This window comes from Nerophis ophidion, linkage group LG03 (genome assembly GCF_033978795.1).
Source record: "Nerophis ophidion isolate RoL-2023_Sa linkage group LG03, RoL_Noph_v1.0, whole genome shotgun sequence".
In the NCBI taxonomy this organism is placed as follows: domain Eukaryota; kingdom Metazoa; phylum Chordata; class Actinopteri; order Syngnathiformes; family Syngnathidae; genus Nerophis; species Nerophis ophidion.
Genome location: NC_084613.1, coordinates 10256132 through 10276031, shown reverse-complemented (window position 1 = coordinate 10276031; position 19900 = coordinate 10256132). Strand labels below are relative to the sequence as shown.

General features: G+C 36.6%; 1 protein-coding gene across 1 annotated transcript; it reads right to left on the bottom strand.

Moving 5' to 3' along the window:
* Positions 1-13: 13 nt before the first annotated feature.
* Positions 14-19687, bottom strand: LOC133549097 (muscarinic acetylcholine receptor M2-like). The gene is made up of 4 exons (XM_061894231.1): positions 19539-19687; positions 9835-10037; positions 7279-8139; positions 14-610 (listed from the first exon to the last, which is right to left on the bottom strand). Exons 2-4 carry the CDS (start codon positions 9985-9987, stop codon positions 299-301), a joined length of 1326 nt encoding a protein of 441 aa, XP_061750215.1. The 5' UTR covers positions 9988-10037; positions 19539-19687; the 3' UTR covers positions 14-298.
* Positions 19688-19900: the final 213 nt, after the last annotated feature.

The window sequence follows — 19900 nt, the reverse complement described above, 5'->3', positions numbered from 1 at the left end:
TGGCAATATAATGTATCTTTTGGTGATCTGTTTTATTCAGTAAACATCAATAGAGGAAGAGCACACTTCAAGGTCGCACGTGGACTAGTTGCACAACAGCCGGGTAACGTGGGTGACACCCATGCACACGACCACGTGGGGTATTTGGAATCCACAACACCCAAGTCTACGGGATTGTTCACGGCACTTTCACGTTGCACAGGGGAACACCTTTTCATGATTTACACAAACGCAGCTTCTTCTTTTTTTTTTACGGCACATGAGACCAAGGGGGGGGGGGGGTAAGCGTGCGAAAGCATCATCGCGCCGCCCGTATGTTCTTGTAGCGGCAGAGCAGCAGGTGCTTGAAGGTGTTCTTGAAGGTGGTGTTGCACAGGGCGTAGCAGGCCGGGTTGACGGTGCTGTTGATGTAGCACAGCCAGTAGCCGATGGTCCAGAGCGAGTTGGGGATGCAGACGGAGCAGAAGGTGTTGATGAGGACCATCACGTTGTACGGCGTCCACGTGACCACGAAGGCCACCAGGATGGCCATGATGGTGCGCGTCACCTTCTTCTCGCGGGACGACGTGCTTTTCTTGCGCCACTTGGCCACCGCGCTCTGCCTCGTCACCTGCAAGTCGGAAGAAGACGACAGCGCGGGACCAGTTAGTCCGGAGGTCTGACGCTGCTTGGCTGGCCATCGTGGTGTGGGTTTTGTTCTCTCAATAGACACAGCGTGAAGGTAAGAACTGAGGGATTTATTATCACTACAAAAACCGACTAGGAACAGAAAACACTTGCACAAAGGCACTAAAGACAAAACGGAAAGAAAGTGCTAGCATGTGAGCTGGGGACAAGCAACGGAATAGTATGGAGGCTAAAGTACACAAAGTCTTTACCACGAGCTGGGTTAACGTCACCTCCATCCATCCATTTTCTACCGCTTATTCCCTTTTGGGGTCGCGGGGGGCGCTGGCGCCTATCTCAGCTACAATCGGGCGGAAGGCGGGGTACACCCTGGACAAGTCGCCACCTCATCACAGGGCCAACACAGATAGACAGACAACATTCACACTCACATTCACACACTAGGGCCGATTTAGTGTTGCCAATCAACCTATCCCCAGGTGCATGTCTTTGGAAGTGGGAGGAAGCCGGAGTACCACGCATTCACGGGGAGAACATGCAAACTCCACGCAGAAAGATCCCGAGCCTGGGATTGAACCCAGGACTGCAGGAACTTTGTATTGTGAGGCAGACGCACTAACCCCTCTGCCACCGTGAAGCCCTTAACGTCACCTGTTGACTGCGAGATCGGATGACAAAAAAGGGCAGGCTTAAATAGAGACAGAAATTAGGAGGCAGGTGCGCGTCAAAAACACAAGGCAGGTGACACTAACACGCAACTATGACAACAGAACAAAACAGGAAGTGCCACCAGGAACTAAGGAAAACAAAAATACTAACAAGATACGATACAGAAACAGAACCAAACCAGAACATTAAATGATCCAAGTAACGGGTCAGGACTGGAGGTGTCCAAGTGGTTTTCACCCAGGGCCACATGGCAGTTATGTTTGGCCCCTGAGGGCCGCTTCTAACAGTGAATACTATTATTACACCTATTTTTCTAAGCATTTTATTTGTAGATTTTTTAAAAAAGCAAATATAAAAAAATGCATTAATTTCTCCTCAAAATGTAGTGTATATTACTGGAAATGTAAAAACAGTACTGCTTTTTTATGGTACAAAAAAACCCCAAAACAGCTCATTTGCCAGAATTTTACTGTAAAGTTTACTTTTTTTACTGTCAATTCAAAAAAACTGCAATTTTACAGTAAATTGCAATGATTTCACCTCAAAATGTAGTGTATATTACTGTAAATGGAAAAACAGTACTGCTGTTTTAATGGTAAAAAAAAAAGGCAGCTCATTTGCCTGTAAAATTTACATATTTTCTTCACTGTAAATTTTTCCAAAATTATATTTTACAGTACAAAAAAAATAATGATTTCACCTCAAAATGTAGTGTATATAACTGTACATGGAAAAACAGTCATGTTGTTTTATTAAAAAAAAAAAAAAAAAGCAGCTCATTTGCCAGAATTTTCCTGTAAAATTGTCATTAGTTTTTTACTGTAAATTTTAAAAAACTGCAATTGTACAGCAAATTGCAATGATTTCACCTCAAAATGTAGTGTATATTACTGTAAATGAAAAAACAGTACTGCTGTTTTAATGCTAAAAAAAAAAGTCAGCTCATTTGCCAGAATTTGACTATAAAATGTAAATTAGTGTGATTTTTTTTTTTACAAACTGCCATTTTACAGTAAAAAAATGTAATAATTTCCCCTCAAAATGTAGTGTATATTACTGTAGATGAAAAAACAGTACTGCTGTTTTTATGGTTAAAAAAAAGGCAGCTCAGTTGTCAGAACTTTACTGTATTTTTTTAATTACTGTAAATAAAAAAAACTGCTAATTTAAAGTAAAATGCAATAATTTCACCTCAGAATGTAGTGTATATTACTGTACATGGAAAAACAGTACTGCTGTTTTCTGGTTTAAAAAAAAAAGGCAGCTCATTTGCCAGAATTTTACTGTAAAATTGACATTAGTTTTTATACCGTAAATTTAAAAACTGCAATTTTTCACTAAAAAAATATATCAATAATTTCACCTCAAAATGTAGTGTATATTACTGTAAATGGAAAAACTGTACTGCTGTTTTATGGTTGAAAAAAAGGCAGCTCATTAGCCAGAATTTGACTGTAAAATTTACATTTGTTTTTTTTTTTATTGTGAACTTAAAAAACTACAATTTTACAGTTAAAAAAAAGAATAATTCATCCATCCATTTTCTACCGCTTTTCCCTTCGGGGTCGCGAGGGGCGCTGGTGTCTATCTCAGCTACAATCGGGTGGAAGGCGAAGTACACCCTGGACAAGTTGCCACCTCATCGCAGACTGTAAAATTTGCATTTTTTTTTTAAACTGTAAATTTAAAAACCTGCAATTTTACAGTAAAATCCAATAATGTAGTGTATATTACTGTACATGGAAAAAAAGCACTGCTGTTTTTATGGTAAAATAAAAAAGGCAGCTCAGTTGCCAGAATTGTAATGTAAAATTTACATTTCCTCTTTTACTGTAAATAAAAAAAAGTGAGTCAAATTGCCATCATAGTGCAATCTACACAAATCTCTTATGTGTGACTGCCATCTACCGGTCACACTAATCATTGCACCATGTACCAAATAGAATAGCTCCAACGTCGGTAAGGAAAACCGGAATTAATCCGTACATTAGCTAAAGTGGTGAAGCTATTGTTGACAGTTTAGTCTGGAAACCTATTCATGATTACTTGAGTCATATTGCCATCATATTGCAGTCTACACGTATCTCTTATGTGGGACTGCCATTGACTGGTCACACTTATCATGACACCCTGTACAAAATAAAATAGTTTCGAGGTCGGTAAGGAAAACCGGAATTAATCCGTTCTTTAGCTAAAATGGTTAAGCCACTATTGACAGTCTAGTTAGGAAACCTATTCATGATTATCATGGTGCAGTCCACACTTATCTCTTATGAGTGGCTGCCATCTACCGGTCACACTAAACTAGCACCATGTACCAAATAAAATAGCTCAAGGTCGGTAAGGAAAACCGGAATTAATCCGTACATTAGCTAAAGTGGTTAAGCTACTATTGACAGTCTAATTAGGAAACCTATTCATGATTATCACAGTGCAGTCCACACTTATCTCTTATGAGTGGCTGCCATCGACCGGTCACACTTATTATTACACCATGCACCAAATGAAATAGCTTCGAGGTCGGTAAGGAAAACAGTGAATCTACCTTTGACTGTTAAGTTAGGAAACCTATTCATGATTTCTGGAGTCATATTGCCATCATAGTGCAGTCTACACGCATCTCTTATGTGGGACTGCCATCTACTGGTCACACTTATCATGACACCATGTACCACATAAAATAGCTTCGAGGTCGGTAAGGAAAACCGGAATTAATCCGTATATTAGCTAAAGTGGTGAAGCTACTATTGACAGTTTAGTCGGGAAACCTATTCATGATTACTTAAGTCATATTGCCAACATAGTGCAGTCTACACGTGTCTCTTATGTGTGACTGCCATCGACCGTTCACACTTATTATTACACCATGTACCAAATAAAATAGCTTCGAGGTCGGTAAGGAAAACAGTGAAGCTACCTTTGACAGTTTAGTTAGGAAACCTATTCATGATTTCTGGAGTCATATTGCCATCATAGTGCAGTCTACACGTATCTCTTATGTGCGACTGCCATCTACTGGTCACACATATCATGACACACTATGTACCACATAAAATAGCTTCTAGGTCGGTAAGGAAAACCGGAATTAATCCGTATATTAGCTAACGTGGTGAAGATACTATTGACAGTTTAGTCGGGAAACCTATTCATGATTGCTTGAGTCATATTACCATCATAGTGGAGTCTGGACGTTTCTCTTATTTGTGGCTGCCATCGACCGGTCACACTTATTGTCACACCATGTACCAAATAAAATAGCTTCGAAGTTGGTAAGGAAAACAGTGAAGTTACTTTTTACAGTTTAGTCTGGAAACCTATTCATGATTACTGGAGTCATATTGCCATCATATTGCAGTCTACATGTATCTCTTATGTATGACTGCCATCTACCAGTCACACTTATCATGAAACCATGTACCACATAAAATAGCTTCGAGGTCGGTAAGGAAAAGCGGAATTCATCCGTGCATTGGCTAAAGTGGTGCAGCTACTATTGCCAGTCTATTCAGGAAACCTATTCATGATTATCATAGTGCAGTCCACACGTGTCTCTTATGTGTGGCTGCCATCTACCGGTCACACTAATCATTGCACCATGCACCAAATGAAATAGCTTCGAGGTCGGTAAGGAAAACCGGAATTAATCCGTACATTAGCTAGAGTGGTGCATCTACTATTGACAGTCTAGTTAGGAAACCTATTCATGATCATCATAGTGCAGTCCACACTTATCTCTTATGTGTGGCTGCCATCTACCGGTCACACTAATCATTGCACCATGTACCAAATGAAATAGCTTCGAGGTCGGTAAGGAAAACCGGAATTAATCCGTTCTTTAGCAAAAATGGTTAAGCTACTATTGACAGTCTAGTTAGGAAACCTATTCATGATTATCATAGTGCAGTCCACACTTATCTCTTATGTGTGGCTGCCATCTACCGGTCACACTTATCATGACACCATGTACCGAATAAAATAGCTTTGAGGTGGGTAAGGAATAGCGGAATTAATCCGTGCATTGGCTAAAGTGGTGGAGCTACTATAGCCAGTCTAGTTAGGAAACCTATTCATGATTATCATAGTGCAGTCCACACGTGTCTTTTATGTGTGACCGCCATCTACCGGTCACACTAAACATTGCACCATGTACCAAATGAAATAGCTTCGAGGTCGGTAAGGAAAACCGGAATTAATCCGTTCTTTAGCTAAAATGGTTAAGCTAGTATTGACAGTCTAGTTAGGAAACCTATTCATGATTATCATAGTGCAGTCCACACTTATCGCTTATGTGTGGCTGCCATCTACCGGTCACACTAATCATTGCACCATGTACCAAATGAAATAGCTTCGAGGTCGGCAAGGAAAACCGGAATTAATCCGTACATTAGCTAAAGTGGTGCAGCTACTATTGACAGTCTAATTAGGAAACCTATTCATGATCATCATAGTGCAGTCCCCACTTATCTCTTATGTGTGGCTGCCATCTACCGGTCACACTAATCATTGCACCATGTACCAAATGAAATAGCTTCGAGGTCGGTAAGGAAAACCGGAATTAATCCGTTCTTTAGATAAAACGGTTAAGCTACTATTGACAGTCTAGTTAGGAAACCTATTCATGATTATCATAGTGCAGTCCACACTTATCTCTTATGTGTGGCTGCCATCTACCGGTTACACTAATCATTGCACCATGTACCAAATGAAATAGCTTCGAGGTCGGCAAGGAAAACCGGAATTAATCCGTTCTTTAGCTAAAATAGTTAAGCTACTATTGACGGTCTAGTTAGGAAACCTATTCTTGATTATCATAGTGCAGTCCACACTTATCTCTTATGAGTGGCTGCCATCTACCGGTCACACTAATTATTGCACCATGCACCAAATGAAATAGCTTCGAGATCGACAAGGAAAACCTGAATTAATCCGTACATTAGCTAAAGTGGTGCAGCTACTATTGACAGTCTAGTTAGGAACCCTATTCATGATCATCATAGTGCAGTCCACACTTATCTCTTATGTGTGGCTGCCATCTACCGGTCACACTAATCATTGCACCATGTACCAAATGAAATAGCTTCGAGGTCGGTAAGGAAAACCGGAATTAATCAGTTCTTTAGCTAAAATAGTTTAGCTACTATTGACGGTTTAGTTAGGAAACCTATTCTTGATTATCATAGTGCAGTCCACACTTATCTCTTATGATTGGCTGCCATCTACCGGTCACACTAATCATTGCACCATGTACCAAATGAAATAGCTTCGAGGTCGGCAAGGAAAACCGGAATTAATCCGTACATTAGCTAAAGTGGTGCAGCTACTATTGACAGTCTAGTTAGGAACCCTATTCATGATCATCATAGTGCAGTCCACACTTGTCTCTTATGTGTGGCTGCCATCTACCGGTCACACTAATCATTGCACCATGTACCAAATGAAATAGCTTCGAGGTCGGTAAGGAAAACCGGAATTAATCAGTTCTTTAGCTAAAATAGTTTAGCTACTATTGACGGTTTAGTTAGGAAACCTATTCTTGATTATCATAGTGCAGTCCACACTTATCTCTTATGATTGGCTGCCATCTACCGGTCACACTAATCATTGCACCATGCACCAAATGATAAAGCTTCGAGGTCGGTAAGGAAATCCGGAATTAATCCGTACATTAGCTAAAGTAGTGCAGTTACTATTGACAATCTAGTTAGGAAACCTATTCATGATCATCATAGTGCAGTCCACACTTATCTCTTATGTGTGGCTGCCATCTACCGGTCACACTAATCATTGCACCAGGTACCCAATAAAATAGCTTCGAGGTCGGTAAGGAAAACCGGAAACAATCCGTACATTAAACGCACCGGGTTACAAGGCACACTGTTGAGTTTTGAAAACAAATAATAATAATTTAGGTGCTCCTTATGGTCTGGAAAATATGGTACGTCAAAAAGTGACCATTTCAAGTTTTTTCCCAAAGTGGTTTACCTTGAGCATTGTCCTTGTGGCTGGACAGTCAGTCAGCGAAGTCGCCCTGGAAGACGGATCCGTTTGGTTCATCCTTCTTATGACGCTTAGGCCCCTGGGCACCGAAACCGGAACCTCGTTTTCCGTGGAAGTGGACGGAAGGACGCTATCTGCCTCCGGTTCCGCCCGGTCGGGTTTTTCCTCCTTGCAAGGAGCACCTCCGTTCTGCTGCTTCTGCTCCAGCGCCTCCTTCTCCTTCCCTCGCCTGGCCTCCCGGAGCTGCTCCCTCATCTTCTGGATGTAGCTGTTCTGGATCTCGCCCGCGTCCTCCGGACCTTCTCCCAGACTGGTGCCGGAGGTCTTCCGGCTGTCCCTATGAACGCGGCTCCGGCTGGCCCTGGAGATGCGGAAGTAGAGGTAGATCATGATGGCCACGGGCAGGTAGAAGGCGGCGATGGCCGTCCCGAACGTGACCGCCGGGTTGGAGAAGAACTGGATGTAGCATTCCCCCGGAGGCACGGTTCTCCCGCCCACGATGAACTGCCAAAAGAGAATGGCCGGCGCCCACAGGACGAAGGACAGCACCCAGGCGGCGGCGATCATCAGTCCGGCCATCTTGGTGCTCCGGCGAGCCGGGTAGCTGAGCGGTTTGGTGACACAGAAGTATCGGTCAAAACTGATGATGAGGAGGTTCATGACGGAGGCGTTGCTGACCACGTAGTCCACGGCCAGCCACAGGTCGCACACCACCGCTCCCAGAGGCCAGTAGCCGATCACGATGTAGACGGTGTAGAGGTTCATGGAGCAGACGGCGATAATGAGGTCTGCGCAGGCCAGGCTGAACAGGAAGTAGTTGTTGACGGTTTGCAGGTTCCTGTTTACCTTTGGAGAGACCACAAGGAGGCTGTCAGATGCTAATCGTTTTTCGTTTGATGGATGTTCTGGCGTCTATTGGATTAGCTCCCTGCACGTAGCGCTTCTCAGACCTCAGAGAGAAGCTATCCCAAGAAGAGCCCCGAGGATCTTTTTCTTTCACCATCTCGTCGAGATCGTGATCTCTTGCTCAAAGGATTACGGTCTGCATCTCCGTACTCTACATAATGTCGGACAACTTTTCCCGTTTTTAGTTTCGTCTCCAAACGTGCAAATGACTTTAGCGGGTTCTTTCTCAGGATGCTTTGCAAATGTAATCATATCTCGAGAAATGATTGATGGACAAAGAGTTGCTGTAAGGGCAGCGATGATCTATTGGTGTGGATAATCGTAATGAGTAATTTGTCGGATTGAACAAGTCTTTAAAACACTTTATAGCAGGGTCTCCAAACCTTTGATATTGGGGCCACACACACACACACACACATATATATATATATATATATATATATATATATATATATATATATATATATATATATATATATATATATACGTGGCGCAGTGGGGAAGTGGCCGTGCGCAACCCGAGGGTCCCTGGTTCAAATCCCACCCAGTACCAACCTCGTCACGTCCGTTGTGTCCTGAGCAAGACACTTCACCCTTGCTCGTGATGGGTGCTGGTTGGCGCCTTGCATGGCAGCTCCCTCTATCAGTGTGTGAATGTGTGTGTGAATGGGTAAATGTGGAAGTAGTGTCAAAGCGCTTTGAGTACCTTGAAGGTAGAAAAGCGCTATACAAGTACAACCCATTTATTTATTTATTTATATATATACATATACAGTATATATATGTATATATATAAACATGTATATATGTATATGTATGTATGTATGTATACATAGATAAAGATGTGTATGTATGTATATATGTATATGTATGCATATATATGTATGTATATATACATATATATGAATACCAGAATCAGAAATACTTTATTAATGATTCTGATTTACATTTATACAGATGTATACATATATACATTCATACATACATATATACATATAAAGATATACATGTATGTATATGTGTATGTATATATATATGTGGATGTACATACATGTATGTACATATATACATGTATGTATGTATGAATCTGTATGTATATATATATATATACATATATTTGAATATGTATATAAATATGTATATATATGTATATATTTGTGTACATATGTATATATGGATGTATACATACATATAAAAATGTGTGTATAAATATATGTATATATGTATGTATATGTATATACTGTATGTATGTATGTATGTATATATATGTGTATGTATATATATATATATGTAGGTATATATATGTATATATGTATGTAAATACATATATATGTCTATCAGAATCAGAAATACTTTGTTAATGATTCTGACACATATACATATAAAGATAAACACACATATATATATATATATATATATATATATATATATATATATATATATATATATATATATAAACGACTGAAGCAGGAAGTAAACCAGCAAACTATGAGGAGTCAAAGTACAATAACTGACTTTGAGAGTGTGTGTGTGTGTGCGTGCATGCGTGTGTGTGTGCGCGTGTGTGTGTGTGTGCGTGCGTGCGTGCGTGCACATGTGTGTGTGTGCACACACGTAAAAGAGTCATCAGTTAACCTTTATGGAGAGCATGACCAGGATGTTTCCGATGGCGGTGATGAGACTCAGGGATCCCGCCACCAGGATGATGAGCACAATCTCCACGTTTGTGTACGGGCTTCCCGAGAAGAGGCCGGCCCGGTCTCCACTGCTGGCGTTCCCGGTCTCCATGGTCTATCCGGTCACGGGTCCCTCAAGCCGGAGTCGCCTGGCTGCGAATTCTGTCAAGGAAGGGGGGGGGGGGGCGGGCAACAAAATGGGCGAGTTGACAACACGTGGCGGCTTTGGTTTGAACACTTTTTCAGTGTGTGAACAGAGGCCAGGTGTGCAAATAAAGGCTTCGTGTTGGGAACTACAAAAAAAGGGGGCCTGGTGTCGGGAAAACACATCAGTATTAGGCCGGGGAGAAAATGCAATTATTACATGTAATGACCATATCTCCCCTGGCATCTTTCGCTTGATGTGTGCTTCTCCGAAAAGCTCAACCCCTAACTTCATTTGTCACGTTTTCGGGACGTCTTGCAGGCTCATCTGGGAGACAGTCGGCTTTAATCTGCCGTCTCGTCTTCTTGAAAATCCAAATAGCGTTCGTGAGACGTTCAATTACCAAATTGTCCGAATGCTCGGTCGAATGGGGGCTCGTGACAAGAAGTCACGTCAAATAAATGTTGCTTACCCCCCCCAACCCCGGCAGCGTCGGAGCTGACCTGGAAGTGTAACCCGTGACGGGATCGGAGCTGACAGGTTGGACAGGAGCACCGACACCTGTGCAGGGTTGATTTAAAATACCTGGAAGTACAGAACGCCCGCTATGAAGATCTAACGTGAATGTATTTCAGGATTGTGTAATGCTTTTCAACTTGTATTCAATTGAATGGACTGCAAAGACAAGATATTTAACATTCACACTGGTAAACTTTGTTATGTTTGGCAAATATTACCTCATTTGGAAAAAAACTACCTCCTATGTATCTCATTTACTTTTATTAATTTTTATGTACTTAATTTAAAAGTATGTCTTTTTGAAAAACTATTTAGAAAAGTATTAATTGTCTTAGTATGAATATTTTACATTAAGTATTTTTTCACTTTAAAAATTCTAGTTTGACATTTATTTTAATTTATTTTTATTTTTCAATTTGTATTTATTTATGTTTTTTATTTGTTTATGTATCTCATTTATTTGTATTTTTTAATTTGTATTTTTTTTTTTCATTTGTTTATGTATCTCATTTATTTGTATTTATTTTTTTATTTTTTTAATTTTTTATGTATCTCATTTAAAAGTATGTCTTTTTGAAAAACTATTTAGAAAAGTATTAATTATCTTAGTATAAACATTCAACATCAAGTATTTTTTCAATTTAAAAATGCTAGTCTTACGTTTATTTTTATTTATTTTTCAATTTGTATATATTTTTTTAATTTGTTTATGTATCTCATTTATTTGTATTTTTTAATTTGTATTTATTTAATTTTTTTAATTTGTTTATGTATCTCATTTATTTTTATTTATTTATATTTTAAAATTTGTGTTTTTTTATGTATCTCATTTAAATGTATGTCTTTTTGAAAAACTATTTAGAAAAGTATTAATTATCTTAGTATAAATATTTTACATTAAGCATTTTTTCAATTTAAAAATTCTAGTTTTACATTTATTTTGATTTATTTAGATTTTTAAATTTTGATTTATTTTAACTTTTTTTTAAATTTGTTTATGTATCTCATTTTTTTATTTTTAAATGTTTTTTTAATTTTATTTTATTCTTTATGTACCTCATTTAAAAGTATGTCTTTTTGAAAAACTATTTAGAAAAGTATTAATTATCTTAGTATGAATATTTTACACTAAGTATTTTTTCACTTTAAAAATTCTAGTTTGACATGTATTTCTATTTATTTTTATTTTTAAATTTGTATGTATATTTTTTAATTTGTTTATGTATCTCATTTATTTGTATTTTTTAATTTGTATTTATTTATTTTTTTAAATTTGTTTATGTATCTCATTTATTTTTATTTATTTATATTTTAAAATTTGTGTTTTCTTATGTATCTCATTTAAATGTATGTCTTTTTGAAAAACTATTTAGAAAAGTATTAATTATCTTAGTATAAATATTTTACATTAAGCATTTTTTCAATTTAAAAATGCTAGTTTTACATTTATTTTGATTTAATTTTATTTTTAAATTTTAATTTATTTTAACTTTTTTTTTAAATTTGTTTATGTATCTCATTTTTTTTTTTTTTTAAATGTTTTTTTTATTTTATTTTATTCTTTATGTACCTCATTTAAAAGTATGTCTTTTTGAAAAACTATTTAGAAAAGTATTAATTATCTTAGTATAAATATTTTACATTAAGTATTTTTTCACTTTAAAAATGCTAGTTTTACATTTATTTTTATTCATTTATTATTTTTTTTATGTACCTCATTTAAAAGTATGTCTTTTTGAAAAAATATTTAGAAAAGTATTCATTATCTTAGTATAAATATTCTACAAGTATTTTTTCACTTTAAAAATGCTAATTTGACATTCATTTTGGTTTATGTATCTTAATATTTTTTATTTATTCAATTTTTTTATTTTTATTTTATTAAATTTTTTTCTGTATCTCATTTAAAAGTATGTATTTTTGAACAACTTAAGCTGTATATCAAGCAAGAATAGGAACTAATTCCACTTCAAAAATGTTTTTCCTCAGTTCCCAAACCTTTACTGAGTGTTGTTAAAAGGAAAGGCCATGTAACACACTGGTAAAAAAAAATTTTTTTGCAATGTGTTGCAGCCATTAAATTCTAAGGTAATGATTTTTGGGGGAAAATAATCATTGGAACATAAATGTCTTGTCTTTGCAGTCTATTCAATTGAATATAAGTTGAAAAGGATTTGCAAATCATTGTATTCTGTTTTTATTATTGGCTAGAAGCTTTCAAGACGGTAGTAAGTCTCACCGTGACTCAAGGAACAATGCAAGGGGGGGGGGGGGGGGAAACCAGGCCCACACAAAACGTCGTGATGAAGCAATAGACTCTAATTAGAAAATCAATGTGAAGACCCTCAGGGGTCTTTACAAAGCCTGTAAGTGACTCCATTAAGGCCACACGATAACATCGTAGTCCACCTGAGCGATGTTCCCTTCCGGCTTCATTAAAACCTGGCAAACTTTGCTCCTCACCCAAGTCCTCTCTGTGGCAGAGACCCGGTCCAAGGTCTCTGTTGACTCAATTCAAATATATATATATATATATTTTACAGGTATGCCAACCCTAATAACCGTAAAAAATAGTTTCTCACGACTCACACAAAAAACTTGTGTGGATTATCATACTGAATGTCTAAGGGTACCTTTCACATTTCCATTAATACGATACCAGGGAATTGATACCTGTACCAATTTGTGACACCAAATGTTAGTAGTTTAAAAAAAAATAAATCCAAAGATTACATATAGATATATCTGCGGCTCATCGTCCGGTGCGGCTGATACATCTAAACACATTTATTTCTTCTAAACCTGGAGGGAAATACGATATTATCGATGTTATCATTATCGATCGGTCTTGAATCGAATGATCACCCTAAGAATTAGAACCGAATCGAATCGCGAGGTGGCCAAAAATTCCCACCCCTTGCATATATTAAAGTTAAAGTACCAATGATTGTCACACACACGAGGCGTGGAAAATTTTTTCCCTGCATTTGACCCTTGATCACCCCCTGGGAGGTGAGGGGAGCAGTGAGCAGCGGCGTCGGCTGCGCCCGGGAATCACTTTTGGTGATTTAGCCCCCCAATTCCAACCCTTGATGCTGAGTGCCAAGCAGGGAGGTAGTGGGTCCCATTTTTTTTATAGTCGTTGGTATGACTCGGCTGGGGTTTGATCATACTTAAATCACTACATTAGGAGGTTGCCTACAGCCACAGCTGTTAATGCCAACAGTAGCCGTAAGAATATTTTCACTGTAAGTCTTTCGTAATGATCGTGAACTAAGTCAGGATTTTGTTAGATTTCAGGCCTGGTATCGGTGTTTAGCCAGAGATGAGAAGCTTATTTATAGAGACCGGACCGTGTGTGTGAGTGTGTGTGTGTGTGTGTGTGTGTTCTTGTAATTCTACCCTTCTTGAGATACCAACAATGAAAAGTACTGTCCATATGAGGACCGGTTAGGCCATAACTCATGCTCCAAATGCAGAAAAAACATTTCATCTAATAGAGAGCCCAATACTGGAGTCCGTGAACATTGCTCCAAAGTTGGGATTTTTGTTGTTGTTGATTTAATGTGCATACAAAATAAAAAATTGACTTGCGTTGAGTAAAATGACAACTTTTATTATAATACTGGCAAAATACCAAGTTTTTCTTGTGAAATTTTGAGCTTTTTCTTGTGAAATTCCAATACATTTTTCATAACAAGCTTTTTTATATTTGCATAGTATGTATATATTATTAATGTTGTAAATACACATCTTTATATATCTAGAAAGGGTGGTCCTAAAGAGGGAGGCAGTTTTCTAAGGTCCCCAGAATGTATGAAATACATAAACGTGTGTGTGTGTGTGTGTGTGTGTGTGTGTGTGTGTGTGTGTGTGTGTTTGTTCTTGTATTTCTACCCTTCTTGAGATATCAACAATGAAAAGTACCGTCCATATGAGGAGGACCAGTTAGGACATAAATCATGGTCCAAATACAGAAAAACCATTGCATCTAATAGAGAGACCAAAATACTAGAGTCCGTGAACATTGCTCCAAAGTTGGGATTTTTTTTGTTTTGTTGATTTAATGTGCATACAAACGTAAACATTGACTTGCGTTGAGTAAAATGATGACTTTTATCATAATACTGGCAAAATACCAAGTTTTTCTTGTGAAATTTTGAGCTTTTTCTTGTGAAATTCCAATAAATTTTTCATAACAATATTTTTTATATTTGCATAGTATGTATGTATTATTAATGTTGTAAATACACATCTTTGTATATCTAGAAAGGCTGGTCCTAAAGAGAGAGGCATTTTTCTCAGGTCCCCAGAATGTATGAAATACATAAAAGTCTGTGTGTGTGTGTGTGTGTGTGTGTGTGTGTGTGTGTGTGTGTGTGTGTGTGTGTGTGTGTGTGTGTGTGTGTGTGTGTGTTTCTACCCTTCTTGAGATATCAACAATAAAAAGTACCGTCCATATGAGGACCAGTTAGGACATAAATCATGGTCCAAATACAGAAAAACCATTGCATCTAATAGAGAGACCAAAATACTAGAGTCCGTGAACATTGCTCAAAAGTTGGGATTTTTTTTTTTTTGTTGATTTAATGTGCATACAAAAGTAAACATTGACTTGCGTTGAGTAAAATGACAACTTTTATTATAATACTGGCAAAATAGCAAGTTTTTCTTGTGAAATTGTGAGCTTTTTCTCGTGAAATTCCAATACATTTTTCATAACAAGCTTTTTTATATTTGCATAGTATGTATGTATTATTAATGTTGTAAATACACATTTTTATATATCTAGAAAGGGTGGTCCTAAAGAGAGAGGCATTTTTCTAAGGTCCCCAGAATGTATGAAATACATAAACGTGTGTGTGTGTGCGTGTGCGTGTGCGTGTGTGTGTGCGTGTGTGTGTGTGTGTGTGTGCGTGTGTGTGTGTGTGTGTGTGTGTGTGTGTGTGTGTGTGTGTGTGTGTGTGGACACTACACAGAGTACAAGGCTTGATCAAAAGACAGACTTAATGAGTGCAGAGATTAGAGCGCAGCAGGCCTTGTGAATGGCATGCTGTCAAAAGGCGGCCATACTTAGTGTGTATACACGTTTAAATACTTAGTGTGTATACACGTTTAAATACTTAGTGTGTATACACGTTTAAATACTTAGTGTGTATACACGTTTAAATACTTAGTGTGTATACACGTTTAAATACTTAGTGTGTATACACGTTTAAATACTTAGTGTGTATACACGTTTAAATACTTAGTGTGTATACACGTTTAAATACTTAGTGTGTATACACGTTTAAATACACTGCTAAAAGGAGCAGGGAGAAGTTAAGGAAATGTACCACATTAAGGGAGAGTGGCAGCCTACTATCAAAATGACTTTAAAAGTATTATACAAGTGTTATAATGAAGGCAACACATGATGCAAGTGTCTATATTAGCTATATTAGCCTACTATCAAAATGACTTTAAAAGTCTTATATAAGTGTTATAATGAAGACAACACGTGATGTAAGTGTCTTTATCAGCTATATTAGCCTACTATCAAAATGACTTTAAAAGTCTTATAAAAGTGTTATAATGAAGACAACACATGATGTAAGTGTCTATATTGGCCTACTATCAAAATGACTTTAAAGGTCGCATATAAGTGTTATAATAAAGGCAGCACATGATGTAAGTGTCTATATTAGCAATATTAGCCTACTATCGAAATGACTTTAAAAGTCTTATATAAGTGTTATAATGAAGACAACACATGATGTAAGTGTCTGTATTAGCTGTATTAGCCTACTATGAAAATTACTTTAAAAGTCCTATATAAGTGTTATAATGAAGACAACACAGGATGTAAGTGTCTATATTAGCTATATTAGCCTACTATCAAAATGACTTTAAAAGTCTTATATAAGTGTTATAATGAAGACAACACATGATGTAAGTGTCTATATTAGCCTACTAGCCTACTATCAAAATGATTTTAAAGGTCTTATAAAAGTGTTATAATGAGGGCAACACATGATGTAAGTGTCTATATTGGCTATATTAGCCTACTATCAAAATGACTTTAAAAGCCATATATAAGTGTTATAATGAAGACAACACATGATGTAAGTGTCTATATTAGCCTACTATCAAAATGACTTTAAAAGCCATATATAAGTGTTATAATGAAGACAACACATGATGTAAGTGTCTATATTAGCCCACTATCAAAATGACTTTAAAAGCCTTATATAAGTGTTATAATGAAGACAACACATGATGTAAGTGTCTATATTAGCCTACTATCAAAATGACTTTAAAAGCCATATATAAGTGTTATAATGAAGACACCACATGATCTAAGTATCTATATTAGCTGTAATAGCCTACTATCAAAATAACTGTGTCGCAGACTGAAGCAAACCTTCGTTGACAGAAATGTTGAAATGTAATAGTTATTCTACACATTTTTACAACATTAAAAACTATCAGTGAATCAGAAGCTACTCAGCAGGTGAAATAACTCCTGGAAATGACTGGATTTTAATGGCAAAAGGTATAGATGTGTGTCTTCTAAAAATAGATTTATTACAATCTTTGGCAAGCTAGGTAAAGTTTGCTGTGGTCTGGAACAACATGGCACACAAACAACTATGAGAAACGCAGCCAATGTTACATACAAATAATGTGTCATGACACATGCAAATATAAATTATACACAAAGAGGATTAAAGTAAAGGATATTAAATTAGCTCAAATATAGCTACAAATGAGGCCTGATGATGCAATATGTACATACAGCTAGCCTAAATAGCATGTTAGCAGGGAATAGCTTGCTGTCATGCACTGACCAAATATACCAGATTAGCACTCCAACAAGTCAATAACATCAACAAAGCTCACCTTTGTGCATTCACGCACAGTATAAAAAGTTTGGTGGACAAAATGAGACAAAGAAAGAGTGGAATATTTTACATGCAAACAAACCGTTGCATTTGAGAACCAAACAATTATACACTTATTTAATAATACCACCTTAACATTTGACAATAAAACAATAAAGTACTATCTATCTATCTATCTATCTATCTATCTATCTATCCATCTATCTATCTATCTATCTATCTATCTATCTATCTATCTATCTATCTATCTATCTATCTATCTATCTATCTATCTATCTATCTATCTATCTATCTATCTATCTATCTATCCATCTATCTATCTATCTATCTATCTATCTATCTATCTATCTATCTATCCATCTATCTATCTATCTATCTATCTATCTATCTATCTAATTATACACTTACACATGAAATAATAATACCACCTTAACATTTGACAATTATACACTTATTTAATAATACCACCTTAACATTTGACAACAAAACAATTATATACTTATTTAATAATACCACCTTAACATTTGACAACAAAACAATTATACACTTATTTAATAATAATACCACCATAACATTTGACAACAAAACAATTATACACTTATTTAATAATACCACCTTAACATTTGACAAGATACACAGAAATAATAATACCACCTTAACATTTGACAACAAAACAATTATACACCTATTTGATAATACACCTTAACATTTGACAAGATAAACTTAATTATTAATGCCACCTTAATATTTGACAACAAAACAATTATACACTTATTTAATAATACCACCTTAACATTTGACAAGAACGCAGAAATAATAATACCACCTTAACATTTGACAAGAACACAGAAATAATAATACCACCTTAACATTTGACAACAAAACAAATATACACTTATTTAATAATACCACCTTAACATTTGACAATTATACACTTATTTAATAATACCACCGTAACATTTGACAACAAAACAATTATACACTTATTTAATAATACCACCTTAACATTTGACAACAAAACAATCATACACTTATTTAATAATACCACCTTAACATTTGACAAGATACACAGAAATAATAATACCACCTTAACATTTGACAACAAAACAATTATACACCTATTTCATAATACCACCTTAACATTTGACAAGATACACTTAATTATTAATACCACCTTAATATTGGACAACAAAACAATTATACACTTATTTAATAATACCACCTTAACATTTGACAACAAAACAATTATACGCTTATTTAATAATACCACCTTAACATTTGACAAGATACACAGAAATAATAATACCACCTTAACATTTGACACAAAACAATTATACACCTATTTGATAATACCACCTTAACATTTGACAAGATACACTTAATTATTAATACCACCTTAACATTTGACAACAAAACAACTATACACTTATTTAATAATACCACCTTAACATTTGACGACCAAACAATTATACAAAAATGTATTATTATTAAATAATAATAATATTAAATTACAATCAAATATTGTTATTTAATATTACTGGCAGCCATGTTAATTTCTGTGTGAACAACTCCTTTCACAAGGTATATACCTGCGGCTTATATTCTGGTGCGGCTTATATATGGAACAAATGTGTATTTTTCCTCTATAAAATGTAGTGGGTGCGGCTTATATACCGGTGCGCTCTATAGACCGGAAAATACGGTACTAGTCCTCTCTCTCCTCATTGGATTATTTCTCGCTTTAATTTTTAGATGGGATTCAGTCTTCGGAAGGGATGTATAACGACTTATATTGGGCGTTACCGCTCTGAGAAGTGGGACATTTCACATCTGCCTGAGTGGCAGGCCTCACACGGGCGGGTGGAAGAGTCCAAAAGAGAAACCAAAAGTACAAGTGGAAGCGGTTATGATGCAAAAAACCCCAACATTCCACCCAAAAAACCTTGCAAGGTGAAAAAGTGCAGGGATAAAATGCAGTCTGTATAACACTTTGCTTGTTAAATCAGCCACCATGTTTGTTCAAATTAGGTCGTCCGTGCGGCAGATTTATCATCCTGTTGCAAATAAACCCCCAAAATTCCTCTTACCTGCGTGACTTTTATAGTGCAATCTTACCTGGAGTGCACGGAATGAGGCGGACGAGTCGTCTTTATTTGCTCCATGTCCGCTCTCTGGACACTAAGTCACTGGATGTGGATGTTGTTGCTCCTCCTCTGACGGTGTGTGTGTGTGTGTGTGTGTGTGTGTGTGTGTGTGTGTGTGTGTGTGTGTGTGTGTGTGTGTGTGTGTGTGTGTGTGTGTGTGTGTGTGTTTGTGTGTGTGTGTTTAGGCGTCTGAGGTCAACATGCGTACTACTCCGAAGAGACCTATTAGCAGCCCGTTCCCACCAGTGATGTGCAGGTCGATATTGAAATATCGATATCGCTTAATCCAGATCTGTATGCTTTATTATTGATCCTCAAGTCGAAATATCGATA